This window comes from Carcharhinus amblyrhynchos, chromosome 15 (genome assembly GCF_965287045.1).
Source record: "Carcharhinus amblyrhynchos chromosome 15, sCarAmb.v2.hapA, whole genome shotgun sequence".
Lineage (NCBI taxonomy): Eukaryota > Metazoa > Chordata > Chondrichthyes > Carcharhiniformes > Carcharhinidae > Carcharhinus > Carcharhinus amblyrhynchos.
This window is the reverse complement of record NC_137338.1, coordinates 75,390,903-75,417,033: the sequence shown is the minus strand read 5'-3', so window position 1 is coordinate 75,417,033 and position 26,131 is coordinate 75,390,903. Positions and strand designations below refer to the sequence as shown.

The following is a 26,131-nucleotide window of genomic DNA, read 5'->3' as shown; positions in this document are numbered from 1 at the left end:
CCTTAAATATCAGAGCTACATCACCTCCTTTACCTTCCTGTCTGTCCTTCTGAATAGTCTGATACCCCTGGATATTTAACTCCCAGTCATGATCACCCTGCAACCACGTCTCTGTTACGGCCACTAAATCATACTCATTTGCAATGATTTGTGCCACCAACTCATTTACCTTGTTTTGACTGCTACGAGCATCTAGGTAAAGTGCCCTTAAGATAGTTTTTATACCTTTTTGAATTCCAACAACTCCATTAATAATATCTGAGTTCTTGTTCCGTTCAATGTTTTTTGTAATTTTCTACTTAGTTGAAATTTTCTCCCCACATGCAAATCTGCTGCTTTGCTTCCTATTAACCATTATACTTCCCACAGTTCTACCGTCCCCTTCCCCCTCCTATCTGGTAGTTTAAAGCCCTCGTGACCACCCTATTTATCCTTTCCGCTAGAACACTGGTCCCAAATTGGTTCAGGTGAAGACCGCCCCAACAGTACAAACCCCTCCTGTTCCAATACAACGCCCCATGAAATGAAACCTCTCTTTCCCACACCACTCCTTTAAACGTGTTCATTTCCCTAATTTTCTCATCCTATACAGATCGCATGTGGTTCCGGTAGCAATCCAAAGATTAGCTCTTAATGCCTGATAATCCCCAAACAGGTCCACTTTCCTAGCCTTGCCTAGCTTTGTTTGTCCCAAATGGACCACAACAACTGGATCCTTCCCCTCCTACTCCAATATCCTTTCAAGCTGGACAGAGATGTGTCTCACCTCTTGTGTTTTCTTCAAACCCATAAAGGATGAACAACTTAAGTTTTACATCCACATTCTGTTCTGACACTTGTTCTTGCATTTGACAAACACAAAATATTATAAAATTTAATATAGGAAGCTCTGGAAACACACAGATCAGTCGGCATCAATTAAAAGGTAAGAACAGACAAAATCTCATGTTGATTTTCTCTGAATCCACGCTGCATTTCTGGAAGTACATCTTCCAGTAGGTTGTGAAGAATGAAAATGTTAAACATCTCGCTATAGGCAATACTTTACCTGCACTGGGCAAAACAGGGGTGTCCCAGTAGTTACAAGACATATGTAACGTTTGGATATGGCAAATTAACCAAGAGTGGATAGAGCCACACAGAGTTATAGAATATCTGTGGTGTAATATGTGTAACCCATTGCTGATATTCCAGTAGAACAAAAACAATATTTGTTTAGATTTGATTGGTAGTCTCTTCCAGTGCGGATGTTCATCCATGCTTATATGGTTTGATCACTATCATCTTATCTGTAACTTCATTAATAGTCCTGTATGGCAAATTCAGTAGAATGTCATGCTGACTTGATTCATCTCCACATTTATAAGGTACAGTATATGGGTAAATCCCGTAAAAAAGAGACTGGGCTGATACAAAACTGACACTCCCTGGAGCTGAGTCACTGTAGGGAGAGCTTTGCACTTGTGAAATTACAGCTTTGGAATCACTCCTATACTTTTCCTCCTCCCCATTATGCATACTGTGACTTAAAGTACCTGATGGTGTTTTGTACTCGTACTGAATATCAGATGTCATTGCAGATACCAGCCAGTTGCCTTCATGTGAGTTAGCAAATGGTAATCAACCAACTGATGAAAATCTCAAATGCATTTTGGGACAAAGGTGAACAAGACATATAGATGAATCATGAAACAAAAACAAAAGCTGAGACACTAAAGACAAAAGTGTTAAAGGACGTGCTTATAAAGCTGTTCTAAAAAATGAAGTTTAAGGTTTTAAAAACAGGGGTACTGGGTACAAAGGAAAGAGATAATGTTAAAATTACACAAATAGTTGATTAGGCAGCAATGAGAATATGGTGCATTGCTTTGAGCTTCCTACTCTAGGAAGTTAATATGGTTAACATATTAGGATCAGGACTCCTTATATCATTCAAACAGATTCATGTGCAAGTGATTGAAGGTTCACTATATGCATATTAATGACTATTATTCATAAAGCAGTCATGGCATCCTCATTATGCAGTAGGTCAATGCTTGAAGAGGAAGAACAGTGCCGGGCTGGAGTGACACAGTAGCCAAGGGTCTGACTTCTTCAAAGTCTTCTGAATTAATTGAAATCCATAACATCAGACTACCTATGGTCATGCTTGGGATGAGGGGCTTCACTTACGAGGAAAGTCTCAACACCTTGCTCAATTTACTAAAACAAATGTGGTTAAGAGGAGATCAGATGGAGGTGCTCAAGACTGAGAACTTTGGAGATGGCAATTTAGGAAAAATACAGTTCCACCCAATCAGTAAAACATAAATTTAAGATTAAAAATAAATTTCATGGGCGTCACTGACAAGTATTTGTTGCCCTTGAACTGAATGGCTTGCAATAACATTTCAGGGTAGTTAAGAGTCAAAAGGACATTAATGAACTAGATGTGTTTTAAAAAGCCGTCTTTAATTTCATGGCTAAAACTAGCCATGAAAAGTAAGCTGATAGCAAATAATTCCACTTGCTACCGAACAGGTAGACAAGCAAGAACAAAAGGAGTTCACTATTATCAAGGATTGAATTTGAGTAATAATCTGGAATTGAAAAACTAATTCCGCCAGCTGCTCTGGTGGCCTTTGAATTATTGTCCCGAGAACATTAGCCTAAGTCCTCTGGAATAGGAGTTCATTTTAGCATTATGCCATCCTCTCCCCCTTAAATGCCACCAAAAAAGCACAGTAAGTAGTCTCACAATACCAGGTTAAAATCCAACAGGTTTATTTGATAGCACGAGCTTTGAACACTGCCAAACTCTACATCATGGCAATCAAGCAAGCAGGAGTTAAGATAATTTATTCCATGCATTGAGCTGAGGGGACATAGAATGTTGCTACCAGAAATGGAACCTAATAAAAGGTAAGTGAACAGGAAGAAAAACTTAATAGGAGCATTGGGGAAAATGAAGTGGATGTATGGCGGAGGATGGAGTCTTCTGTGCAGCCTATGATTCTCAGATTGCAAAATAAATCTTTGACTTACTTGCTCCTTTTTGCCACTAATTGTCAAGTTGCTGATCGCCCATGCAGCTTCTTTCTGAGTTCCAAAATCTCCCTATAATGAAAAGAATACAGTTCACCTTTAATTTAGCTCGAGTAACTTCAGCAGCTTCAATAACCATTTCATACTACATACTATGCAGAGTTTCATACTATGCGTGCCAAATAAACTGCAGCAATGATTGAAGCATTGACTCTGTTTTAAATGCTTCAGCAAGGCAAATAGATGGGCAAGTAGAAAATGCAAATGTCCTGTGTAATTGCAAACAAGATCTATAACAAGGGGAAATGGGCTGAACAGCTGTTCTTTTCCCAATCTTCTCTGATTTTTCAATTTGACAAAATGCAAATTCAAATTGTATGAGCAGTGAAATAGGTCCCACCTGCACCAAGAAATTTGAGTTAAGCTTTATAATCGTATGAGTAAAACATTTTCTTCCAAGATGTTTGCAGTTTCTTGCTTCACCATTTTAGTTGCAATTCTCAAAATGTTTGGATTACATTTTCTGAGCAATCCTATCCATCCAGGCTTATATTCAAGTTACACCAATTAATTCTTTCACAGGCTATGGGTGTCACTGGTAAGGAATTTACTGCCAGGTTGCTCGAAAAGGTAATAGTGAGCCACCTTCTTGAATATGACTTAATGGCTTGCGAGGCCATTTTGAGATCAATTAAGTATGAACAACATTGCTGTGGGTCTGGAGTGAGCACAGTAAGAAGTCTCACAACACCAGGTTAAAGTCTAACCAGTTTATTTGATAGTAATCCCACAGGCTTTTTATTCCAGACTTATTTAATTAACTGGATTTTAATTCTCTAACTGCCGTGCTGGGATTTGAACTCATATTTGAGAATTCTGAAAGAAAGTCTAATTGGACGCAAAACGTTAACTTTGTTTCTCTCTCCACAGATGCTGTTGCGTTTTCCCAGCACTTTGTTTTTACAATGCTATCATGCCCATGAGAAATCTCGCATTTTGACAGTTAGAAGATTAGCTGAACACTTGAGGGGCAACAGCTGTAAGTGAGATTCGAAACACAATCTATCTGGACCATTTTTTAAGGCAAGCTGTGTTTCATAGGCACACAACAGAAACAAAAGAATCTTTGTTGCCTCTTGTTTTGTTATGATAATTAAATGCTAGATATGTCATTTAAAATATATTCTCACTGAGCTAGTTTCAAGCTGTGCAAGGAGGTCTGGCCTGAATATTGATTTGGTGTCACATTTTGCTCACCTTAGCCAGTTGATGAATAATCATGGGAATCAAACCAGCATCTATTACAGCTTGCACTTGCAGTTGGTTTCCTGCTGTGATGTTGGAGAGAAACCACACTGCTTCCTGCAGAAAATAATTCAAGCAAAGCATCAACAATATAGTCTGGCCACCAATCAATGAACATTTCCTTGTAGATTATGTGTACAATAGAATGAAATGACTAAAAACACTTCCAGGATTAGCTCTTTAAAACACATATGGCTTTAATCCAACATACTCCCATAAATTCAAACACCTAGCGTTGCATGGAATCAAAAGGAGACAAACTGAGGTAGGTTTATGGTGGTGAGAAAGTCTTATACGTTAGCATAAGGTATAAGTATTGTGGTGCTCAACCAGACCAAGCGGTTTCATAACCCATGAATATGCAGCCATATTATCTCCTTAAGTCTTATAGTCATTCACACACACCTGGGTGGGTTTTATCCCACAAACCTTTAAAAAAAAATCTATAATCTGTCTCCCATCCTAATTCACAATTATCATGGCAAGTTTATGTCACACAAATACTTGCTTAATTAAAAGCCGGTGGAATCATATGGGAATTTGCAGTGCCAATAGCATACATAGTGACTAAAAGCTGTGTCAGTATTGGCTCACCACCATTTTCAAATATTTGATAAAAGCAAATTACTGTGGATACTGGAATCTGAAACCAAGAGAGAAAATGCTGGAAAATCTCAGCAGGTCTGGCAGCATCTGTAAGGTGAGGAAAGAGCTGACATTTGAGTCCAGACAACTCTTTGTTAAAGTGCTTTGACAAAGGGTCGTCTGGACTTGAAACGCAGGCTCTTTTCTCTCTGTACAGATGCTGCCAGACCTGCTGAGATTTTCCAGCATTTTCAAATATTTCATAGTTTTCATTATATTGTGCCCAATGGAACAGAAAGAAAAGCTGATCTTCGACTTTCAACTCTTAAAACAATATTCAAATGGAACCTGATGTCAGGTTTATGGATAATGCTGTCGAGGAGCAACATTAATTCAAAAATAAGAGGGGATCAAGAATCAATCCTTGGGGTCCACCAGAGGTAACGATGTGGATCTGAGAAGGGATTGCAGCTGATTCACTGCCTATGATTCTTCAGGTAAAAATGGAAGCGAGTGCAGTGCCACTCAACAGGAAATGAAAGGGAGCTGTCGGAGGAGAATGATGTGGTCAACTGTACCAAGGGCAGCAGACTGGTCACAAAGGACGAGAGATAATACTTACCACTATCACATTTCCATAGGATATCACTTGTGCCTTTAAGAAGGGTTGCTCTGCTATTGTGGCTGAGGTGAAAACCTGATTGGAGGGGTTAAAATACAGAGTTTTGGGAGAGACGAACATGAATTGGGAGGTGACTACACGTTCAAGGACTTGAGAAAAAAAATGGAGTTTGGAAATGAGGTGGTAGTTTACAAGGATAAAAGGATAGAGAAATCATGGGTGTTTTTTTGAGAGAAGTGATGACAGCAGACTTGAGGGGGCAGGGGGGCACTTGAACTTCTTGTTGGAAGTGACAGTGGATGAGGCAGGAGAGAGGGCTTTAAGAAGACTGTGTGCAGTGAAGTAGTCAGGAGGTTATCTTCACATTCCAGATGATTCTGGAATAGTGAGCAGTTTTGGCAGGGAAGTACAGGTCCTGAGTTTCTTTATGTTGTCCAGTCAGTTCTGAAGATGAATTACTAAACTAGTAATGCACGACAATGTTAAAATTTGTTCCCTTAGTAGTGGCAATGAGGGCCATCCTTGGGAAATGGCCATGTTAAGAGAATAATGGTTTTAATGAGGACAACAATAAAATTGGAAGTGAGGGTGTAAAGTTAAAAGTTAAAGTTTATTTGTTAGTCACAAGCAAGGTTTACATTAACAGTGCAATTAAGTTACTGCGAAATTCCCCTAGCTGCCACACTCTAACGCCTGTTCGGATACACTGTGGGAGAATTTAGCACGGCCAATTCACCAGCACATCTTTTGGATTGTGGGAGGAAACTGGAGCACCCGGATGAAGCACACACAGACACGGAGAGAACGTGCAAACTCCGCACAGGCAGTGACCCAAACTGGGAATCAAACCCGGATCCCTGGCATTGAAAGGCTGCAGTGCTAAACACTGTGCCACCGGGCCACCCTGTTGAACGGATCAGCATCTGTTTTGTTATGACATTGCAACTTCTGCTACGGAACAGAAGGCATGCCACCCTGATCAGCGCTTATGCCCCCACAATGAACAACTTGGACGAGACGAAAGACAAGTTCTATGAAGAACTAGACGCCCTACTATCAGCAGTGAGCAGTACGGACAAGCTGATCTTGTTTGGCGATTTCAATGCAAGAGTAGGGTGTGACTCTGCACGGAGTCATTGGGAGACATGGAGTGGACAAGTCTAACAGCAATGGCCTACTCTTAATGAAGACCTGTGTAGCACATGACCTCCTCATCACCAATACAACCTTCTGTCTGCCTACCCATAACAAGAGCTCCTGGATGCACCTCCGCTCTAAGCATTAACATCTTATCGACTATGTCATTGTCGGGAGAAAAGGCAGGCAGGATGTCAGAGTGACCAAGGCCGTGTGTGGTGTTGACTGATAGACAGATCACAGGCTCTGTCTCCAAAATGAGGCTCCGCATCAGACCCAAGAGGCGACCACAAGGAAGCAAGGTTATGAAAAGAATCAATGCGGCCAAGCTAAAGAACCCCGGCATAGCTTCAGCACTGGCTGAAGACTTAGAAATCAAGCTTGTTGACCTACACCTCGCAGGCAGCGCTGAGGATGACTGGGAATGCTTCAGGAATACTGTCTATTCATCTGCACTGAAGATGCTCGGGCCCTCTACCCGCAAGCAGCATGACTGGTTCGGTGAGAACGATGAGGAGATACAGGCTCTATTTGTTGAAAAGCACCGTCTTCATCAGGCCTGTCAGAAAGACCCATCTTCAGCTGCCGAGAAAAATGCTTTTTACCAGTATTTACAGGACAGTCCAGAATAAACTGCGTAAAATGCAGGATGCCTGGCTGAGCACCAAGGCAGATGAAATACAGGGATATGCTGACAGGAATGACTTGAAACGGTTCCATGAAGCCCTCAACACTCTCTGCGGACCTCAATCTCTCAGGAGTTGCCCCCTCCTGAGTACAGATGGTACAACACTCATTACACAGACGGCTCAGATCCTGCAGAGATGGGCTGACCACTTTGAAGCCGTCCTCAACCAACCGTCATCTATTAACGATGAGGCAATAGACAGGATTCCCCAGGTTGATATCAACAGCGTCATGGATGACCCACTGGAAGTCATGAAAGCTGTCAGCCAGCTATCCAGTGGCAAAGCCCCAGGGACAGATGCCATACCTGCAGAGATCTACAAAGCTGGTGCTGTACTTATCGAAAAGCTCACTGAGTTGTTCCAGTCCTTTTGGAAGCAAGGATCCATTCCTCAGGAACTTAAAGATGCTTCCACCATACACTTCTACAAGAGGGAGGGCAATCGGCAAGTATGCGACAACCGAGGAATCTCGCTGCTCTCCATCACAGGAAAAACCCTTGCAAGAGTCCTGCTAAATCATCTGGTCACTCATCTAGAGCTAGGCCTGCTTCCAGAGTCACAGTGTGGCTTCCGCAAAGGTCGCGGGACTGTTGACATGAGTTTTGCTGCGTGCCAACTTCAGGAGAAGTGTCAGGAGCAGAATCGCGAGCTCTACACAATCTTTGATGACCTCGCGAAAGCCTTCGATAATGTCAGCTAACAAAGCCTGTGGAGGATCATGCCAAAGTTCGGCTGCCCCTCCAAATTCATTTAGATGGTACACCAGTTCCATGATGGCCGGAGTACAGGATGGCAGAGAATCCTCTGAGGCATTCCCAGTCACCAGTGGTGTCAAACAGGGTTGTGTGCTCGCACCCACACTGTTCAGCATGATGTTTACTGCCATGCTGAATGATACCTTCCAGGACAGTGTTACTGGAATCAGCCTCAAGTACAGAGTGGATGGGGAGCTCTTCAACCTGAGGAGACTTCAAGCTATTACCAAATTGAAAGAGACTGTTCTGAGAGATTTTCTCTTTGCCGAAGACTGCGCCCGATACAATGGCTCAGAGTCAGAGATGCAAGTCAGTATGGACAAATTTTCCACAGCTTATGACAACTTTGGACTCACCATCAACATTAAAAAGACCAAAGTCATGCACCAGCCTGCTTCTCATGCACCGTACACAGAACCCATAATCACAATCAAAGGGCAGAAACTACAGGCAGTGGACCAGTTCACTTACCTTGGCAGCACCCTCTCCTAAGCAGTGACTATTGATACAAAAGTTAACCGCAGAATAGCAAAGGCAAGTTCTGCTTTCGGTAGACTGTGCACCACAGTGTATGGGAATGTCGAGGAATCAGCCCGGCAACAAAACTGAAGGTCTACAGCGTCGTGGTACTCACTACCCTCCTGTATGCCTGTGAAATGTGGACTGTGTATCGAAGGCATGCAAGACAGCTCAAACATTTCCGCATGAGTTGACTTTGCAGAATATTACACATCAGATGGCAAGACAAAGTACCTGACTCTGAAGTTCTCTCTAGAGCAAGTCTACCACCAGTCCACACACTGCTGATGACAGCGCAGATCCGGTGGGCAGGTCATGTCATCCATATGTCAGACAAATGTATACCCAAGCAGCTCCTTTTGGGGGAACTTTCTGCTGGAAGACGCTCGTATGGAGGGCAGAAGAAATGTTACAAAGACACACACCGCCTTCCTGAAGTCGCTTGACATTGATACAACCACCTGGGAAACGCTGGCACAAAAACCACCCTACCTGGCGCTACCTCATCCACCAGGGCTGTCAAGCTTACGAAGCAAAGTGCATTGCTGAAGCACAACTTCAGCATGAGCTGCGCAACTACAGTGCCTACACAAGTCTGTCCAATACGTGCCAGGACATTCCGTGCCCAAATTGGCCTGATCAGCCATCTTCAGGCACACTGCATCCAACCTCAAAATAACTAATTGTGTCGAGGTCCTCATCGATGACGATGGACAAACAACCACCTGCAAAATGTTACGATGAATGACAAGCCAAAAGCTAGACCATTGAGAAATTCCAAGTATCTTTGTTTTTTCCAGGGTGGATTTAAGCTAAGTGGTATAGTGAAAGAGGAAGGGGAATGTGGGCAGAGAATAATACAAGGACGTGATTAGAAATCATCACACAGCCGCTCTGATGAAGGGTCATCTAGACTCAAAACATTGGCTCTATTCTCTCCCCACAGATGCTGTCAGATCTGCTGAGATCTTTCAGCATTTTCTGTTTTTGTTTCAGCTTTAGGATGCACTGGTCATGGTTGCTTCTAAAAAATAAATTGTTACTATTACTAAGCATATAACAATCACCAGTAAATATTATATTATATGTAGTAAATGTACAACGCAAGACCTGTGAAGTGCACATAAATGTACTTTTAACCTATTAATTTTTAATCAGAGCATTCCTTCATTGTTCAAATATTGGCAAAGTTTTGTTTTTTGTCAACTTCAATTTATGAATAACACCATACGAATTAAGCACAATCCTATTGTTCTTGTATTTCTTGTTAAGGGGAAGTTGTGTTTGACGAATTTATTGGATTTCTATGAGGATATGACTAGTGCAGTAGACAGAGGGGAACCGGTGGATGTGGTGTTTTTAGATTTCCAAAAGGCGTTTGATAAGGTGCCTCACAAAAGGTTGCTACAGAAGGTTAGGGGCACAGAGTTGGGGGGGTAAGGTGTTAGCGTGGATAGAGGATTGGCTGTCTAATAGGAATCAGAGAGTTGGTATCAATGGGTGCTATTCTGGTTGGCAGTTGGTGACTAGTGGAGTGCCGCAGGGATCGGTGCTGGGGCCTCAACTGTTTACCATTTATATAGATGATCTGGAGGAGGGGGCTGAGTGTAGGGTGACGGACACGAAGATGAGTGGAAAAACAAATTGCGTGGAGGGTGTGGGAAGTCTGCAGAGAGATCTGGATAGGCTGAGCTAGTGGGCAAGGACCTGGCAGATGGAGTATAAATGTTAGCCAAGTGTGAGGATATCCACTTTGGCAGAAATAATAGTAGGCGGGATTATTATTTAAAAGGCGAAAAGCTGCAGCATGCTATGGTGCAGAGGGACCTGGGGTCCTTGTGCACGAATTGCAAAAACCCAGTCTGCAGGTGCAGCATATGATCAAGAAGGCAAATGGAATGTTGGCCTTTCTAGTGAGGGGGGATAGAATGTAAAAGTAGGGAGGTCTTGCTGCGACTGTACAGGGTACTGGTGAGGCTGCAGCTGGAGTACTGTGTGCAGTTTTGGTCACCACACTTGCGGAAGGGTATACTGGCCTTGGAGAGAGTGCAGAGGAGGTTCACTAGGCTGATACCAGAGTTGAGAAGGTTGGACTATGAAGGGAGACTAAATAGACTGGGTCTGTACTCGTTGGAGTTTAGAAGGATGAGGGGGGGAATCTTATAGAGACGTATAAGATAATGAAGGGGATGGATAGGGTAGAGGTAGAGAGATTTTTCCCGCTTAGAAAGGATAGCAGAACTAGAGGACACAGCCTCAAGATTTTGGCGGGGGGGGGGGGGGGGGGGGGGGGCTGCAGTTTAGATCAGAGTTGAGGAGGAACTTCTTCACTCAAAGAATCTCTGGAATTCTCTGCCCGTTGAAGTGGTGGAGGCTATCTTGCTGAATATATTTAAGTCATGGGTAGGTAGGTTTCTGATAGACAAGGGAATTAAGGGTTATGGGGAGAAAGCGGGAAAGTGGAACTGATCCACTTCAGATCAGCCATGATCTTATTGAATGGCAGGGCAGGCCTGCTCCTATTTCTTATGTTCTTATTTCTATAGGTAAACAACCACATTTTTAAGATAGATATAGCAACAAGTTCTGCAAATACCAAGCATACAAAGTTCCTGAGCATCATATACACCTGGACACCATCCTGTGTTGGGGGGTTTATCTTAAGTGGACTGTGAAGCACAGGGGCGGCGGTTTGCGGGGGGGAATGATGATGAAAGGGTGGCAGGAGGGATTCATCTGCCAATGTTCACAGCTAATATTTACGACTTCCCCCATCAGAAGGCTAGAACCTTCACAAAGGGGAAAATGTGTCAACCAACATGAGGAGGTTGGAAAAATTAATATATAAGTAATACACAGCTTAATTCAAACAGTCATTGCAACAACACTGCCAACACCTCTGGAGCATTGGAGAGTCCAAGTAACACCACAGACCATTGGCCTGATACACAAGTTTCCAGCAGTGTTCCTTTGTACTACAAGGATGCCACCACAGATATTTGTGGTTAAATTACTGGGTGCAAGTCATTCATTATTCATTGGCACTGTGAACAACATGACTTCAACCTCAGGGTGATCCTAAGACAAACATTTTCTCAGAGTTGCACATCTGAAAATGCAAGACTACTTGAGTGAGGTTATATTGCAATATTCTCCATCTCAACCATTCACTACTTTAGATTACTACCTGGTAAATATTTTAAAACAATAATATTACATTTTCCCCATTACTCTGGCCTTGATAGGCTTTCATTATACCTTCAGTATAATGAGCATTCAAGCCTATCTTGGCAAAACAAACTCTGGCTTTAGATGGAGAGGGTGAGGAAAAAGAGACAAGGCTAAGAGCCTGTGACTATATCTGCAACTATAGAAAGGCAAATCAAACAACATTTTTGAAGAGTAATAATGTATTAAACAAACCTAAACAAATCAAAAATGTGTTGTGAATTACTAGAACAAAAAAACCCCTCCCCTTATTTCCCAAAAACCACAAGGCAAAACTGGCAAGGATTTGTCAACATCATGTTCAGATTCTTGTGTGTGCTGACATTAGCAACTATTGAGATCCACTACAAGAGACTGCAAATGAAACCAGTCAAGGCTACTAGCCCAACAACTGGAAGCAGTCTCTTAAAGTTAAACTGTTACCATCACAAGATCACTTCATAGAATCACAGAATCATTTGATGACACTAGCACAGTCTTTCAAGTCAGACTGGCAAAATGCTAACTTTTTTTTACCTTGTTGATCTTCTCTTTAGGATGGGTCAGGAGATTGGGAAAGTGTGACAGTACGTCACAATTGAGAACAACCTGTGTCTGTTCATCAGTACCCGTCACTATGTTGCCTACGGCTCTCAATGCAGCTGTCTGTACAAGAAGGGAAATGAGGTATTGTGAGATTCTGTTCTTTGGATTCATTACAAAAGTACCAATTAAAATGACAAACTTCATTACTTCACTGCAATTATTCCCTCCACATCTGTGAATAACTCAATGTCACCCAATATGGAGTGGCTAGGACAGCCATCAAGATGATACTATTTTCTCTGCCTCCCATGCTGAGAAATCAACCAAGAGTCTGTGTACAAACATATCAATAATCAATAATAGAAGCAAAGGCAGAGTTTGTGTGCAGGAAGATAGAAATGGTCCCCCTTCAACTCTAAAAACAATAACCTATCTGGCTGAGGGGAAATGTCTGCAAACCCTTCCAGCTGTTTCATAGTGTTTAAACCCACAGTATATTAAGCTTCAAGAAAGATACGAAATCAGTATCTGTACAAAACATACATGCTTATATTCTTCACATCTGAATGTAACAAAATCAAATCAGGTTACATATGACAACTAAAAACAGAAAATTCTATAAATAAAATACTTCTTAGTAAAATGATGGTTTATTTGTACTACCTACAGTAATGTTAGTCTTTTTTAAAAATATAACAATGCTACTTTACTTATCCGAAGAGCAATACAGAGGGAACATTTTTCCCATCAAAAACAAGCTATGATCAGGAATGAAACAAAGCTCTGGATTGTTTTCTTTCATACCCAATTTTATCCTGAACCAAACAGTAATAGCAATCGCCAATAACATGAATTTGGTGCAAACATCATGTAGCTAAAATAAACACTTAAGACATGAATTGGAAACTGAATGACAGGCATCAATGAATATCTACAATGAAAGTGACAGTATCTATATGGGCAAGGTCAACACTTACACAAAACTATAGCAATCAAAGAAATGTTAAAGACTGAAAAAAATCAATGTAGTGAAATAAAAGAAACCAGTCAAGTTTGAAATCTGTATGTAAGAGATTCAGGCCACAACGCTTTTGATCTCTTTCTACCTTACTTTAGACACAAGTTTTCTTAAAAATATTTTCTCACCTGAACCTTGACTTCTTGATGACTTAGAAGTGGAACAAGAAATGGCACCACACCCGAGTCAATCACCATCTGTATTTGTTCATTTCCTCCATCTGTCAGGTAAGATAAAGCCCAGACCGTATCCACCAGTATCTTGAATTTATTAAAAGAAAATAAAAATCAGATCCCATCAAAACCTCTACTCGTTATCGATAGAAAAATGGAATTCAAAAACAGACCTGCAACCTAACAACTTATCAAAAATTAGACGGTCACCAATAAATTCAATAAAGAACTCAGGAGCAAAACTGCTTTACTCAAGAGTGAATGTAATGTGGAACTCAGAGGTGAACAACACTGATGCATTTTGAAGGAAAAAAATCCTTCATGTTGATAGGGTGAGGTTAAGTCAGGTGAAATTAAGTCAGGTGCAATGAGGCACACGTGCAGCATTAACTACAGGCCTTGGACCAAATGGTCCGTTTGTGTGATGTAAATATCACATAACCATTATGAGACACAGTACAAAGGAATATTAATGAGCTACAACCACAAATTCTTTCTACGAAATAAACTACAGGACAACAAATTTATGTTTTGTGGTCCGCTACTTCTAAAGTCACAAATATCACCAACACATGGTGTGCACCAAATTAGGCAATTTTCAGCCTCACCTTCAGGAACCAAAACGAAGCAGAGGGGAGGTAGCTAAAGGCCTAAACAATAGCAAGCTGAAGTACCTTTGACTCTTTGGGTTGGTCAAAGAAGTTGCAACACACTGACCTTACAGACCTTTCCAGTGCAATAAACAATGAATGGGATCATTGCAACAGCATTTGCTGCTAACTTTGAAGAAAGCAGCCTGCAAAGATCTAGTGATTTGTGTGCAACAGTGATGTAATCAAGCAAGGCAAGCAACCAATCGCGCTGAAATATTCTCAGAGCAATCCAAGAAGTAAAATTAATCAATTACCCATCAATTTAAAAAATACTGTTGATGCAAGTCAACCTTCAAAGCTTCGCAAGATCCCTCTAAAAATTGACTTATGCACCTAGTATAAAAGTGAACTGCTGGCATGGGTGTGGGTGGTCAACATTTAAAAAAGTGGATATACATTAAGCTCCCATGCATCTTTGCAAGAAAATCCATATCATCTGCATTGTCGGGTGAAACATTGAGACTGACAAATATATGTCATGGCTGAAGAGCGCTGGGGGGGCTTCAAATCATATGCAAGAACAGCATTTATGGGGCTGGAAAAATGAAGTTGCCTTATATTCCAGTTGATTCACACACCAGAATTAATGATATTTTAGATAGTGCTAAAATGATTGGACCAAGCAGATGTAATTAAAGTAGAAGCTGAAATATCAAATGAAATTCAATAAAACAAAGTTTGAAATTTTGTTTCATAATGGAGAAATCTGACAATCCACAAATATAAAATTAACTCTTCAGGACCAAAGTAGCTGTTCATCAGTATTTATTAAATCAGTGTGCCACTATAAGCCCGGTTATATCACGTACAACAAGGTACAAATGTTTCAGGGGTCTTTAAAAGGAGACAGCGTAAAGGGCAAGCTCTCATCACTTCAACAATTTCTAACTGGCTACAGTCTTCAGGGACTTGAACAGTGCACTCTAAGGAGATGAACAGAGTACACTCATTGACAGCAACTTTTCAATATCTGCGTTCAAATGCTCCAGACGTCGAGGTCAGCTTCAGAGGAGTTATGAGGGTCAAAACAGACTGCTGCACTGTCATTACTAGCCCAAACACCAGGACAATAGTTGTTTTCAACTTTAATATAAAAACAATTCACACACAGCATTTATAAAAAGAAACAAAGATCACGCTGCTCTAGAAACTTATTGGTGTTAGAATGACAGTTTTACCAGCAACAGAATTGGCAATTAGTATCAGAGAAATTCCCAGGAGACAGAGCTCACCAACTACCTACATCCACATACTTAGGGCCAGTCAGACAGCAACATGTTTGCAGAATCGCCCGATACCAAGAAAAGTATAACATGTAGAGGGAAAAACAACAGACCAGGCACCAAACTTACACAGGGAAAAAAAACAAGCACTATGCAAACTAAGTTAATTCTTTGGATCTAATGCACTTTAGAATCCATTTGAATAACTATTTTATTCTTTCATGGGATCTGAACATTGCTGGCAAGGCCAGTATTTGCTGTCCATCCCTAATTATCTTTCAACTGAATGACTTGCTCGGTCATTTCGGAGGGAAGTTAAGAGTCAACCACATTGCTGTGGATCTGGGGTCACATGTAGGCCAGATTAGATAAGAATGGCAGACTTCCTTCTCTAAAGATGGTTAGTGAACCAGATGTTTTTTTTTGAAAAACAAAAAAGAGATAGTTGCATTGTTACCTTATTAGAGACTAGCTTTCAATTCCAAAATTTTATTTCCATCTCTGCTATGGTGAGACTTGAACCAGTGTCCCCAGAGCTTTGGGGCACTGGGTCAGTGACACTGCCATTACACCACTAACTGCTCTTATTTTAAACAGAAGCTATGTAGATCGAAGTCAAGTTCCTCCAAAGAAAACAGAACTATTAAGCTGCACTTTATTAGTGGCTAAATGTTCCAAATTACCAGGAAATCTCACTGCACCCAAAACACTGCTTATCAAAGGACAATTAGAGATCGATACAAATGTCGACATTTACTGGATGTGAGCATCACTGCCAAAGATTTTTTTTAAAAATCAGCCAAATCTGAAAAAACTGGACACTGCAAATGTCCCTGGCATTGGTCAGTACATTACTTACATTAATATCTGTATGGTATATCAAAACACACAATGCTGGCAGGATCTGTGGGGGAAAAGTAACAACGTATTAGATTATTAAATTCTTAAATCAATAATTAAACAGCAAAATGTAATTCTGATCAGTAGCAATAACAACTGTACATTCAGCTTCGGATTACCCACTCTCAGCTACAGCTGCACAAACCAGTTACAATCATATCCAATTGTAACTTCATCTTTCACAATTGGGTAGGTTTCACATGCAACGTGGACATTTTTAATCGAACAATAATTACTGGCAAGAACTAACTGGTGAAATCAAATGTGGCCATTTCTAATGATAATGACGGTAAATATGGAGAGTGAAAATGTATAAAATGATGGTTTCTGAGAGGAAGTAACAAATGCAACACGATCCAATGGCATCACACAGCAACTTGCATTTAGGCAACGGCTGTAATATAGAAAAATACCCAAGGTGTTTCACAGAGACAAAATCAGACCAAGGATGGGCATCAGGTCAAAGGAAGAGACATTAGTAGCCATAACCAAAAGCTTGGTGAAGTAAGTGTATTTTGAGGAAGGCCATAATGACAAAACAGAAGAGGCAAACAAGTATTGTGACCGAATTGTAGAGCACAACTGATGACGTGCCCAATAATGAAAATTTAAATTTGTGAAGTTGGTGGTCCAGAAGCCAATAAAGATCAATGACAACTGGATTACTGAATCCGTGGTATGATATGGAGACAGGATACAACAGTTTTGAATGAGCCCAAATTTAGAGACAGAAGGCTAGCCAGGTAAGGACTGTCTGGAGTTACGATGGCCCAGTAATAACTGAAAGGATATTGGTGCTTGTAGTTATTAGGGTAAATCCGACAGCAACTTCTATACAAGTGCAGTAAAATGCAGAAATTCAAAAGCAGTTGTCAGTTCCACATTCCTCCACAGGATGCGCTGTCAGAATCGTCAACAACGGACTCAGCACCGGAATCACTAACTCCATGCACATGAGGCACTTGCCCACTAATTCTGTACTAATACACAAGAATTAGGAGGAGCAGGCCATTTGTCCCCACTAGCCTGCTCTGCCTCTCAATAAGATAATAACTGATCCGATTGTAGCCTTAACTCCACTCTGTCTGCACCCCCCAAATCCTTTATTCCCTATTCAATCAAAAATCTAACTCAGCCTTGAACATACCCAATGACCTAGCCTCCACTGCTCACTGCCAGAGAGCATCCCATGGATTAATGACCTCAGAAAAAAATTTTCATCTCTGTCTTAAGTGGGAAACACTTAAATTTTAAACTGTGTATCCTAGTTCTAGACTCCCTTATGAGAGGAGATACCTTCTCAACATCCACTCTGTCAAGTCCCCTCAGGGTCTTGCATGATCCAATAAGATCACCTCTCATTCAACTCCAAATGGATTCAACCTTTTCTAATAAGATAACCTCTTCATTCCAGGGATCAGTCGAGTGAATATTCTCTTAAGTGCTTCAAAGTAAGAATATCCCTTCTTAACTAAGGTGACTCAAATTATACACAGTACTCTATGTGTGGTCTCACCAATGCTCTGCACAGTTGGAACAAGACTTCCCTATTTTCTACTCCATCCACCTTGTAATAAAGGCCAACATTCCATTTACCTTCCTAGTCACCTGCTTTATCTGCATACAGACTTTCTGTTATTTATATACCAGGACATCTAGAGCACACGGTACTGTATGCGTTCTATAGTCTCTCTCATTTTAAATAAACAATTTTTCTACTCTTTCTGCCAAAGTGGCAATTTCATCTTTTCCTACTGGAAACACCATCTGCCAAATTTTTGCCCATTAACCTATCTAAATCCCTTTGTGGACTCTGAAATCCCTTGCCAACTGAACATGGCCCATCCGCTATTCTCTGCTTTATCTTAGCTAACTTCGTCTCTATCCATGCCAATATGTTATCAGCTCTTACTTTATGTAGCACCTATGACGTGGCACCTTATCTAATGCCTTTGGAGATCCAAGTATGCTGCATCTACAGGTTTCACTTTACCCAGGTTGTTTGTTAATTACTCAAGAAACTCCAATAAAATAGCCAAACATGATTTTCCTTTTACAAAATGATTTTGATTCTGTTTGTTTGTTATGCTTTTCGAAATGTTCCAACATTCCTTTCTTAATAACTAATTCTTGGACTTTCCCCTATGAGAGGCATGAGGCTTATAGTTTCCTGTTTTCTCTCACCCTTCTTTCTGGAATAAAGGTGTTAAATCTGCAATATGCTGGGACTTGCCATAATACAAAGAATTCTGGAAGATTACAATCAATGCACCTACTATTTCCACAGCTATTTCATTGACGACTGAGCACACAAGCCATGCAGTTCAAGGAACCTATGACCCTTTAGTTCTAATAGCTTTCCCATTGGCTTTTCTGTAATGACTGTATCAAGTTCTTTCCTCCCTTTTATTTCTCGATTTTTAAGTACTTTGTTTTGTTCTTTCCCAGGTGAAGACACAAAATACCTGGTCAACATTTCCATGATTTCCTTGTTTCCCATTATTCCCCAATCTCGCTCTCCAAGGAACTAACACTCACTAAACTTTTTTCCTTTATAAATAGCAAGCTCTCAAACTTTCCTCCTCATTAAGTCATTCTTTGATAGTTCTAAAATATGTCCAATCTTCTGACCCATCAACTTTTGCAGTGTTGAGTGTTTTTTTCTTTCAATTTGATACTATCCTTAACTTCCTTAGTTATCCATGAATGGTGAATTCTTCTCATAGTCTTTCTCAGTAGAATTTATCTATGCTGAGAATTATGAAATATCTCCTTAAATGCTTCTTATTGTCCTACTGTTTAACCTACTTTCCTAGTTCACTTTAGCCAAATTTGTCTTCATAGTCTTGTAATTGTCTTTCTTTGAGTTTAAGCACTAGTCTTAGACCAACACTTCTCACCCCCGAGCTAAATGCGAAATGCTAGTATGTTATGATTACTGTAGCCTAGAGGCTCCTTTACAACGAGGCCACTAATTAATCCTGTCTCAATGCACATTACAAGGTCCAAAATAGCCTACTTTCTGATTGGCAGTAGAAGGTACTGCTCTAAGAAATTGTCCAGAACATACTCTACAAACTCATCTTCTAGGCTACCTTTGCCAACCTGCTTCATCCAATCAAAATTATCCATGATTATTGCAGTATCTTCTTTACAAGTCCCTATAATTTAACGTTTTACACTCTGTCCTAAAATGAAGCTCCTGCCCATTGCTATTTCTTATCTCTACCCCAACTGACTCAACATCATGTCTTCTTAACTAGTGCCATCACTCTGCTCCAATGTCATCCTTAATTAACAGAGATTCCCATGCCTTGCTCCTAGCTTCCTGTCCCTCTGAAATGGCAAATACCTCGAATATTTAGGTCACAGCTCTGGTCACCTTGCAACCACCTCTCTGAAATAGTTATCACATCACTCAGTTATTTCTTTTTGTGCTATCAATTCATCTTTTGTTTTGCAAGTGCTGTGTATATTAAGGTAACCTGTCCTTTCTTTCTGTTATTTACCATATCTCATTTCATGTGATCCCTCCTCCCTACTATTTAGTTTAAAGACAAAACAATAGCTGAAAAAGTTAGAACTGATATTTTGAAACAATGTTTTAAAATTATGAACAGCCTCTTGTCTGAAAAAATTATGTCTCAAATGTGGAGTCTCAATTTAAGGAAAATAATGCAATTTTTAAAAAAATTAAAGTAATTTTGTTTAACTTTTTCTAACTGTTTCCCATAACACCATATGCATTCCTAAGTCTTTATTTTGCTACCTGTACATGATTTAAATGTAATTTATAATTTTTTTTTCTTCCTAATTTATACTCTACATATAGTCAGTGAGCATACTTCAATCTGTTTGGTTGAAGAGTGCCTCCGTTGCTTGCTCTATTCAGAAGCACCCCTGATCACCAGCAAAAGATACTGCACCGAAATTGATGCCAGATGACTGGAAGTTTCTGACAAGCCTGCAAAAAGTTAGCTGTCCACAAGATGAATGTGAGAGCCAATGCCAAATTGCATGGGTGAGAGGTTCAGCAGCAGATGGGTGAAGGCAGGATTAGTGTTGGGCAACATTATGAAGAGGGAGTTCTACGTGACAGTGAGAGTAAAAGCAAGGTGCCAGACGCTTATTGAGGGCTGAACCTCAAGAAAGAAACTAGATCAGGCTATGCCAGGGCAGTGTGGTGGTGGTGGTGGAGGGTGGCTTAGGTGGAGAAGGGGGAGCAGCATAGGCAGCTGAGTAAATGGTCTGAATCTTAGTGACAAAGTAGTATTTTAATTCTTTGCGCTGGTTACTGGAGTTGATAAAAAGGCAACTGGATCGAACTAATTTACAATAGACAGTAACAATTGTCTGCAACATAACATATGGCAAAAATACATCAAGCCAACAGGTGCACCTGACCATGGCAGCTCCTCTGTAACCCTATTTGAAATTGGTCAACTGGTACTCAAAAGCACTGGAATTATTTATAAATAAAAATGTCTACAGAAGATGCTGGAGAATAATCCTTGCATATTGGTATATTACAAATCATAGACCAATCATCATTGCTCAACTGCTACTGTACTCATTCAAGGGCAATTGGTGTTATTAACTGTTCACAGACATATAGCAAACATATGTCACTGTATCTGAGGTCTGCATTTTAAACCCCCACTCAATTCTCTGCCTGTTCAATGTACTATTGCAAGTGAGATTTACTGAGATAGAGTTGAATTAGCATCAACAGCCCTCTGCAACTCTAAGTGCCAATTTTGTTATATGAAAGCTCAGGTTAGTGGGCTGTTGACATTTTGGGACAACACAGCCTGACTCAATGCACATATACACCCACCTCCCAATGAACAATCACTAGCAACCAGAATATACAATCCAACCAGAATATACAATCCAATCAGAAATTTCCATTTCTTCACACAGGGTCAGAAAAATCAACAGAACTGCCTCCCTCAACTAACTCTCCGCTGCCTATTGTCTGAACCTCAGCCCTTGGTCTGTCAGATCTGTTACTTTAAGTGCAGAGTCTGAAGGTTATTGGTTCAACCCCAATTCAGAGACTTGAGCACATAATCAAGGCTTGCTGACAGTTCAATACAGTACTGAAAAAGGACTGCACTGTCAAAAGGCTGAATCATTAAAGCAGAGCCCTAATTGTCCTCTTACAGTGAAAAAGAACAATCACGTCACTTTTCAAAGATGTGGAGATGCTGGTGTTGGACTGGGGTAAACACAGTAAGAAGTCTCACAACACCAGGTTAAAGTTCAACAGGTTTATTTGGTAGCAGGTAAGTGGGATTTCAGTTCACAAACAGGGCATGTCAGCACAGACATCAAGTTAGTCTCTTTATATGTCCTGTTTATGAACTGAAATCCCACTTATCTGATGAAGGAGCTGTGCTCTGAAAGCTAGTAGCTTATGCTACCAAATAAACCTGTTGGACTTTAACCTGGTGTTGTGAGACTTCTTACTTTTCTAAGAACCAGGGAGTTCTTTCTGCATCCCAAACAACAATTATCCATGGATCAACACCACTGGAAATGATCTGTAATGTATCACATTGTGAGAACTTGTGTGCGCAAATTGGCAATTATATTTCCTACATTGCAATATCTAAGAAGTATTTCATTGAAGTGTTTTGGGATGTCCCTTTTTAAAATGATTCTTTCATGGCTTGTGGACATTTCTCACAAGGCTAAACATTTGGTACCCATCTCGAATTGCCCTTGAAGGCAGTTGAGAGTCAACCACAATGCTGTGGGTCTGGAGTCACACATAAGCCACATGAGTAATTTCTTTCCTGGGGCTACTTGAAAGAATAAAATACTATTTCTGGTCTAATGAAGCTTTAAGGTAAACCACTCTACATAGAAAAGAACAAACAGCTGATGCTAATTGTTCTAAAATATATTCATTTGCATTTCCACGTTTAATGAAAATTCCGAGCTGCATGGAATAGCAAGTATCCATGACGTTCTCCAGTGTCAAACTGGCACATATACTTGTTAAACAGATTCATGGTGTTATTACAAGGGTAAGTACCAATACTTGATGTCCAACTTCAACGTTTCTCTTCACCCTGGGCAAATAACATTAATTGTATTCACTCCCTACAAATTTGCAAATGCCACCCAAATAGACCTTTCATAATGGAATTTCACAAGTTCAAGGGATAAGAAACTGGCGTTTATCCAGAATATTTCAAACATATATCTGTCCTAGCCAAACGCATAAGGTACTTTCACTCATAACAACCAAACAGACAAATTAGTCCAATTTCTTTACCTCCTGAACAGTCTCCATTGGTGGTGGTGGATCCTTATTTCTGCAGAGGTTAACTATGACCCATGTGACGTTACGGAGAAAAGTGATGGGGATGGAAGGATTGATGAAGGACAGAAGAGGTTTGACAACTCCCAATGAGATGACGTAGTCTCTACACCGAGGGCCATCACCTAAAGAAGTGAAAATGAAAGCGTTTGCATTAGAGATGAGAACCTGAAAGTTTTATGAAAGAAGCAATGATGTGACTGATGCATATACTGTAGCTAGATGAAAATGTTAATGCACTAACTCATTAAAACAATTAAAAGCAAAAAACATGCCATTTTGGTGGTTTGTTTGAATGGTTGAGCTCAAGTTGTCAATACTAAATCATACAAAGGAGTCCATTCATCCCACTGACTCCTTGAAATAAGTTTGAAGTAAATCCTTCACTATTGTTCTTTCAGGGCGGCACTGCTGCCTCAGTGCTAGGGACCCAGGTACGATTCTTGACTTGAATCACTGGCTGATTCTGCACATTCTCCCCATGTCTATATGGGTTTCCTCCAGGTCTTCCAGTTCCCTCCTACAGTCCAAAAGACATGCTGGTTAGATGCCTCGGCTATGCAAAATTCTCCCTCAGTGTACCCAAACAGGCGCCTGAGTGTTGCGACTTGGGGATTTTCACAGTAACTTCATTACAGTGTTAATGTAAACCTAATTGTGACATTAATAAACTTAGAGCCCTTAAAGTTTACATTGTCAAGTATTTATCCAAATCCCTTTTGAAAGTTACTATTGAATCTGTTTCTACCATTCTTTTCAGGTAATGCACTGCAGACCATAACAACTGGCTTTGTAAAGTAAACGTCTGTTCATCTCCCTTGTGATAGTTTTGCCGATTACCATAAATTGGTGTCTTGGTTCCTCACTCTCGTCAGTGGACCCCCTTCTATCCAAGATGCAACAACGTTGAACAGTTGTATTAAATCTCTTCTTAACGTCTCTGGCTCTGAGAACAATGACAGCTTCTCTCATTTCTCCACATAACTCAGGGCCTCATACGTGGAGTCAGGCTATTTTCAGCAAAGAAATGGAAGATGCTGTTGACAGTGCTACCAAGTGGCACTTACGGACCAATAACTGTTCCCAATATTGGATTTGGGATCCATCAGTACCATTTGACTCCAGACTTCTGTGTGGTCTTGGTCCAAACATGAACAAAAGGGCTGAATACCAGAGGTGATGTGAGAGTGATAGCATTTGACAAGAGTGGAAAGAATCCTAGAAAAACTGAAATCACAATCCACCCTAAGAGTCAGGAGGCTAATCATTTCAGTTACAGGACTTTGCTGCACAAGCTCCTCACGGCAATGTCTTCAGCTGCTTCATGAATAACAAGGTCAGAAGTGGAGATGCTGGCCGATTTCCAACTTTTCAGATAATAGAACAGTCTGTGCCTGTATGCAGTCAAAGGTTGCACTGATATAATCATTTCCAATAAAACTGAGTTTAATCACCTCTCCTTAACATTCAACACCATTTACATCATCGGATTCCCCACTATAAACATCTCATGGGGGCAATTTCACCATTTAATAGGTACAATTCAGAGTATGATGGAATACTCTTCACTTGCCTAAGTACAGTTTCAACAATATTCAAGAAGCTCAACATCATCAGGATAACGCAGCCCACATCCATCGCCATAAACATTCACTCTCTTCACCACCAGCACACTGCTGCTGGATTACTGCACCTTCCAAACTCAACCTCACCTGAGAAGGACAAGGGTAGTAGGCATGTGGGAAACCACCATGCCCAATTCCCATCCAAGTCACATATTTTCCTGACTTCAATGCATCCCCATTCCATCATCATCACTTGGTCAAACTCCCAGCTGAGAAGCATCAGACAAGTACCTTCCCACATGGACTGCACCAGTTCAACATGGCAGTTGACCACTTTCTCGAGGTCAATTAAGGATGGCATTAAATGCTGGCCTTTCCAGCAATGCCCACATTCCATTAATAAATTTTTAAAATTCTAATAAATCTCCTCTGCACCCTCTATAAAGATTAGATATCTATGGTGCCTAGATTTAGACATTACTGAGACCTAAGCAGCAATTTGTAAAGATTTAGCTTAGTTTCTTTGTTTTGCCTTGATTTATAAAACCACGAATCCCATGTGTTTTATCAGCATTAAAAAAAAAGATTTTTAACAACGATACAAACCTATGATATTTCCTAGAGCCCAGACTGCTTGTTCACAAACATTCTGATGAGGCGAGTGGAGTAATCGCAGAAAGAGAGGCACAGCATCTGGAACCAAACACACAAAGTGTTAGTTCTATTCTAATTGAGGAAACAATTGGAGAATTGCAGTTAAAAGAATATGTGGAAATTTTAGCTTATAACTTGGTTTAAGGTGCAGTGGTGAGAGCATTCCATTTTTAGGATTCAGATTTAAATGATCAGTCATGAAAATATTCCTTCGAGAAGTCTGCCTGTAAATCAAAATGTCAGTTTTACCAAGCAGGTGAACAGACAATGCGGTACTTAGGTTTTAGCAGAATAGTGGTGGGAATGCAAAATCTTTTATACACTACTTTTACTGTGGAAAAATAGCAATGTGTACAATTTTACATCTTTTTCTATCTAAATGAGTTATGTCTAAAGATATGTATGATGAGAGCGAGAATAATGGGTGCATTATCTTGGTGTTGGAGAAAATATTGTGTTTGAAATGAAGTTTACACAATGACTTGAGCACTATTATTGCTCGGAGCATTGAGGGCAAGATCAAAAAGTTTTTTTTTACACTGCTAGTTTTGATCTTCTCAGTGTTCAACTGGAAGAAAATCTGCCTTATTAATGATTTGATGTCAGACAGCCTGACAATACCAAGGTGGTTGTGGAATCGAAGATTTTGGTGACGTGTATGGCAGGGTGTTGATGGCAGACAAAAGCAAATTCACCCACGTCTGTGAACAATGTTTGCAAGGTGCAGCACACAATCGAGCAGAGAGAGCGGGACCAAAGATAGTATCGAGTGCAGCACTATGAAAAATCATTATTGGTTCAAATGGGACAAGGAGGACAATCAGTTAAAAGAACACCTGTGAAGACAGAGATTTGAAATGAGAGATAGTGGAAGACAGAAGGATTTGTCATGTTGACTGCTGCCCAGAGATCAAGGAGGGCAAGGGACAACCTTGCCACAAAACGTCAGTGACTAAAATTGCTGTGGACATAATGGAAGTCAAATTATAGAGGCCTAAAGTGTTGAAGCATTCTAAAAATTCAATTAAACAATTCCATAAATATTCATTTCTACATTACCTTCTTACAAAAGAAACAGAAAATTACACTGAAATACTTAGCATGGATGGCTGAACAATACAGAACTGAAATTTACATTTATATAAAATAAGTTTCTGCGCTTATTATCAATTGAAATTCTAATCACGTCTAAGACGCTTGCACTGAATCCATGTCTGAAAACTGA

The 26,131-nt window shown here is 40.4% G+C and overlaps 1 protein-coding gene across 1 annotated transcript in view; it reads right to left on the bottom strand.

Moving 5' to 3' along the window:
• The window catches only part of kpna3 (karyopherin alpha 3 (importin alpha 4)), an 80,519-nt gene that overhangs the window by 13,286 nt on the left and 41,102 nt on the right, over positions 1-26,131 (bottom strand). The window contains exons 8-14 of the mRNA XM_080204247.1: positions 24,859-24,945; positions 22,643-22,812; positions 16,316-16,360; positions 13,536-13,667; positions 12,381-12,509; positions 4,282-4,386; positions 3,025-3,096 (exon numbers count right to left, since the gene is read on the bottom strand). Of these exons, the coding sequence (XP_080060373.1) occupies positions 3,025-3,096; positions 4,282-4,386; positions 12,381-12,509; positions 13,536-13,667; positions 16,316-16,360; positions 22,643-22,812; positions 24,859-24,945 (740 nt within the window). The remainder of the gene's footprint in view (positions 1-3,024; positions 3,097-4,281; positions 4,387-12,380; positions 12,510-13,535; positions 13,668-16,315; positions 16,361-22,642; positions 22,813-24,858; positions 24,946-26,131) is intronic.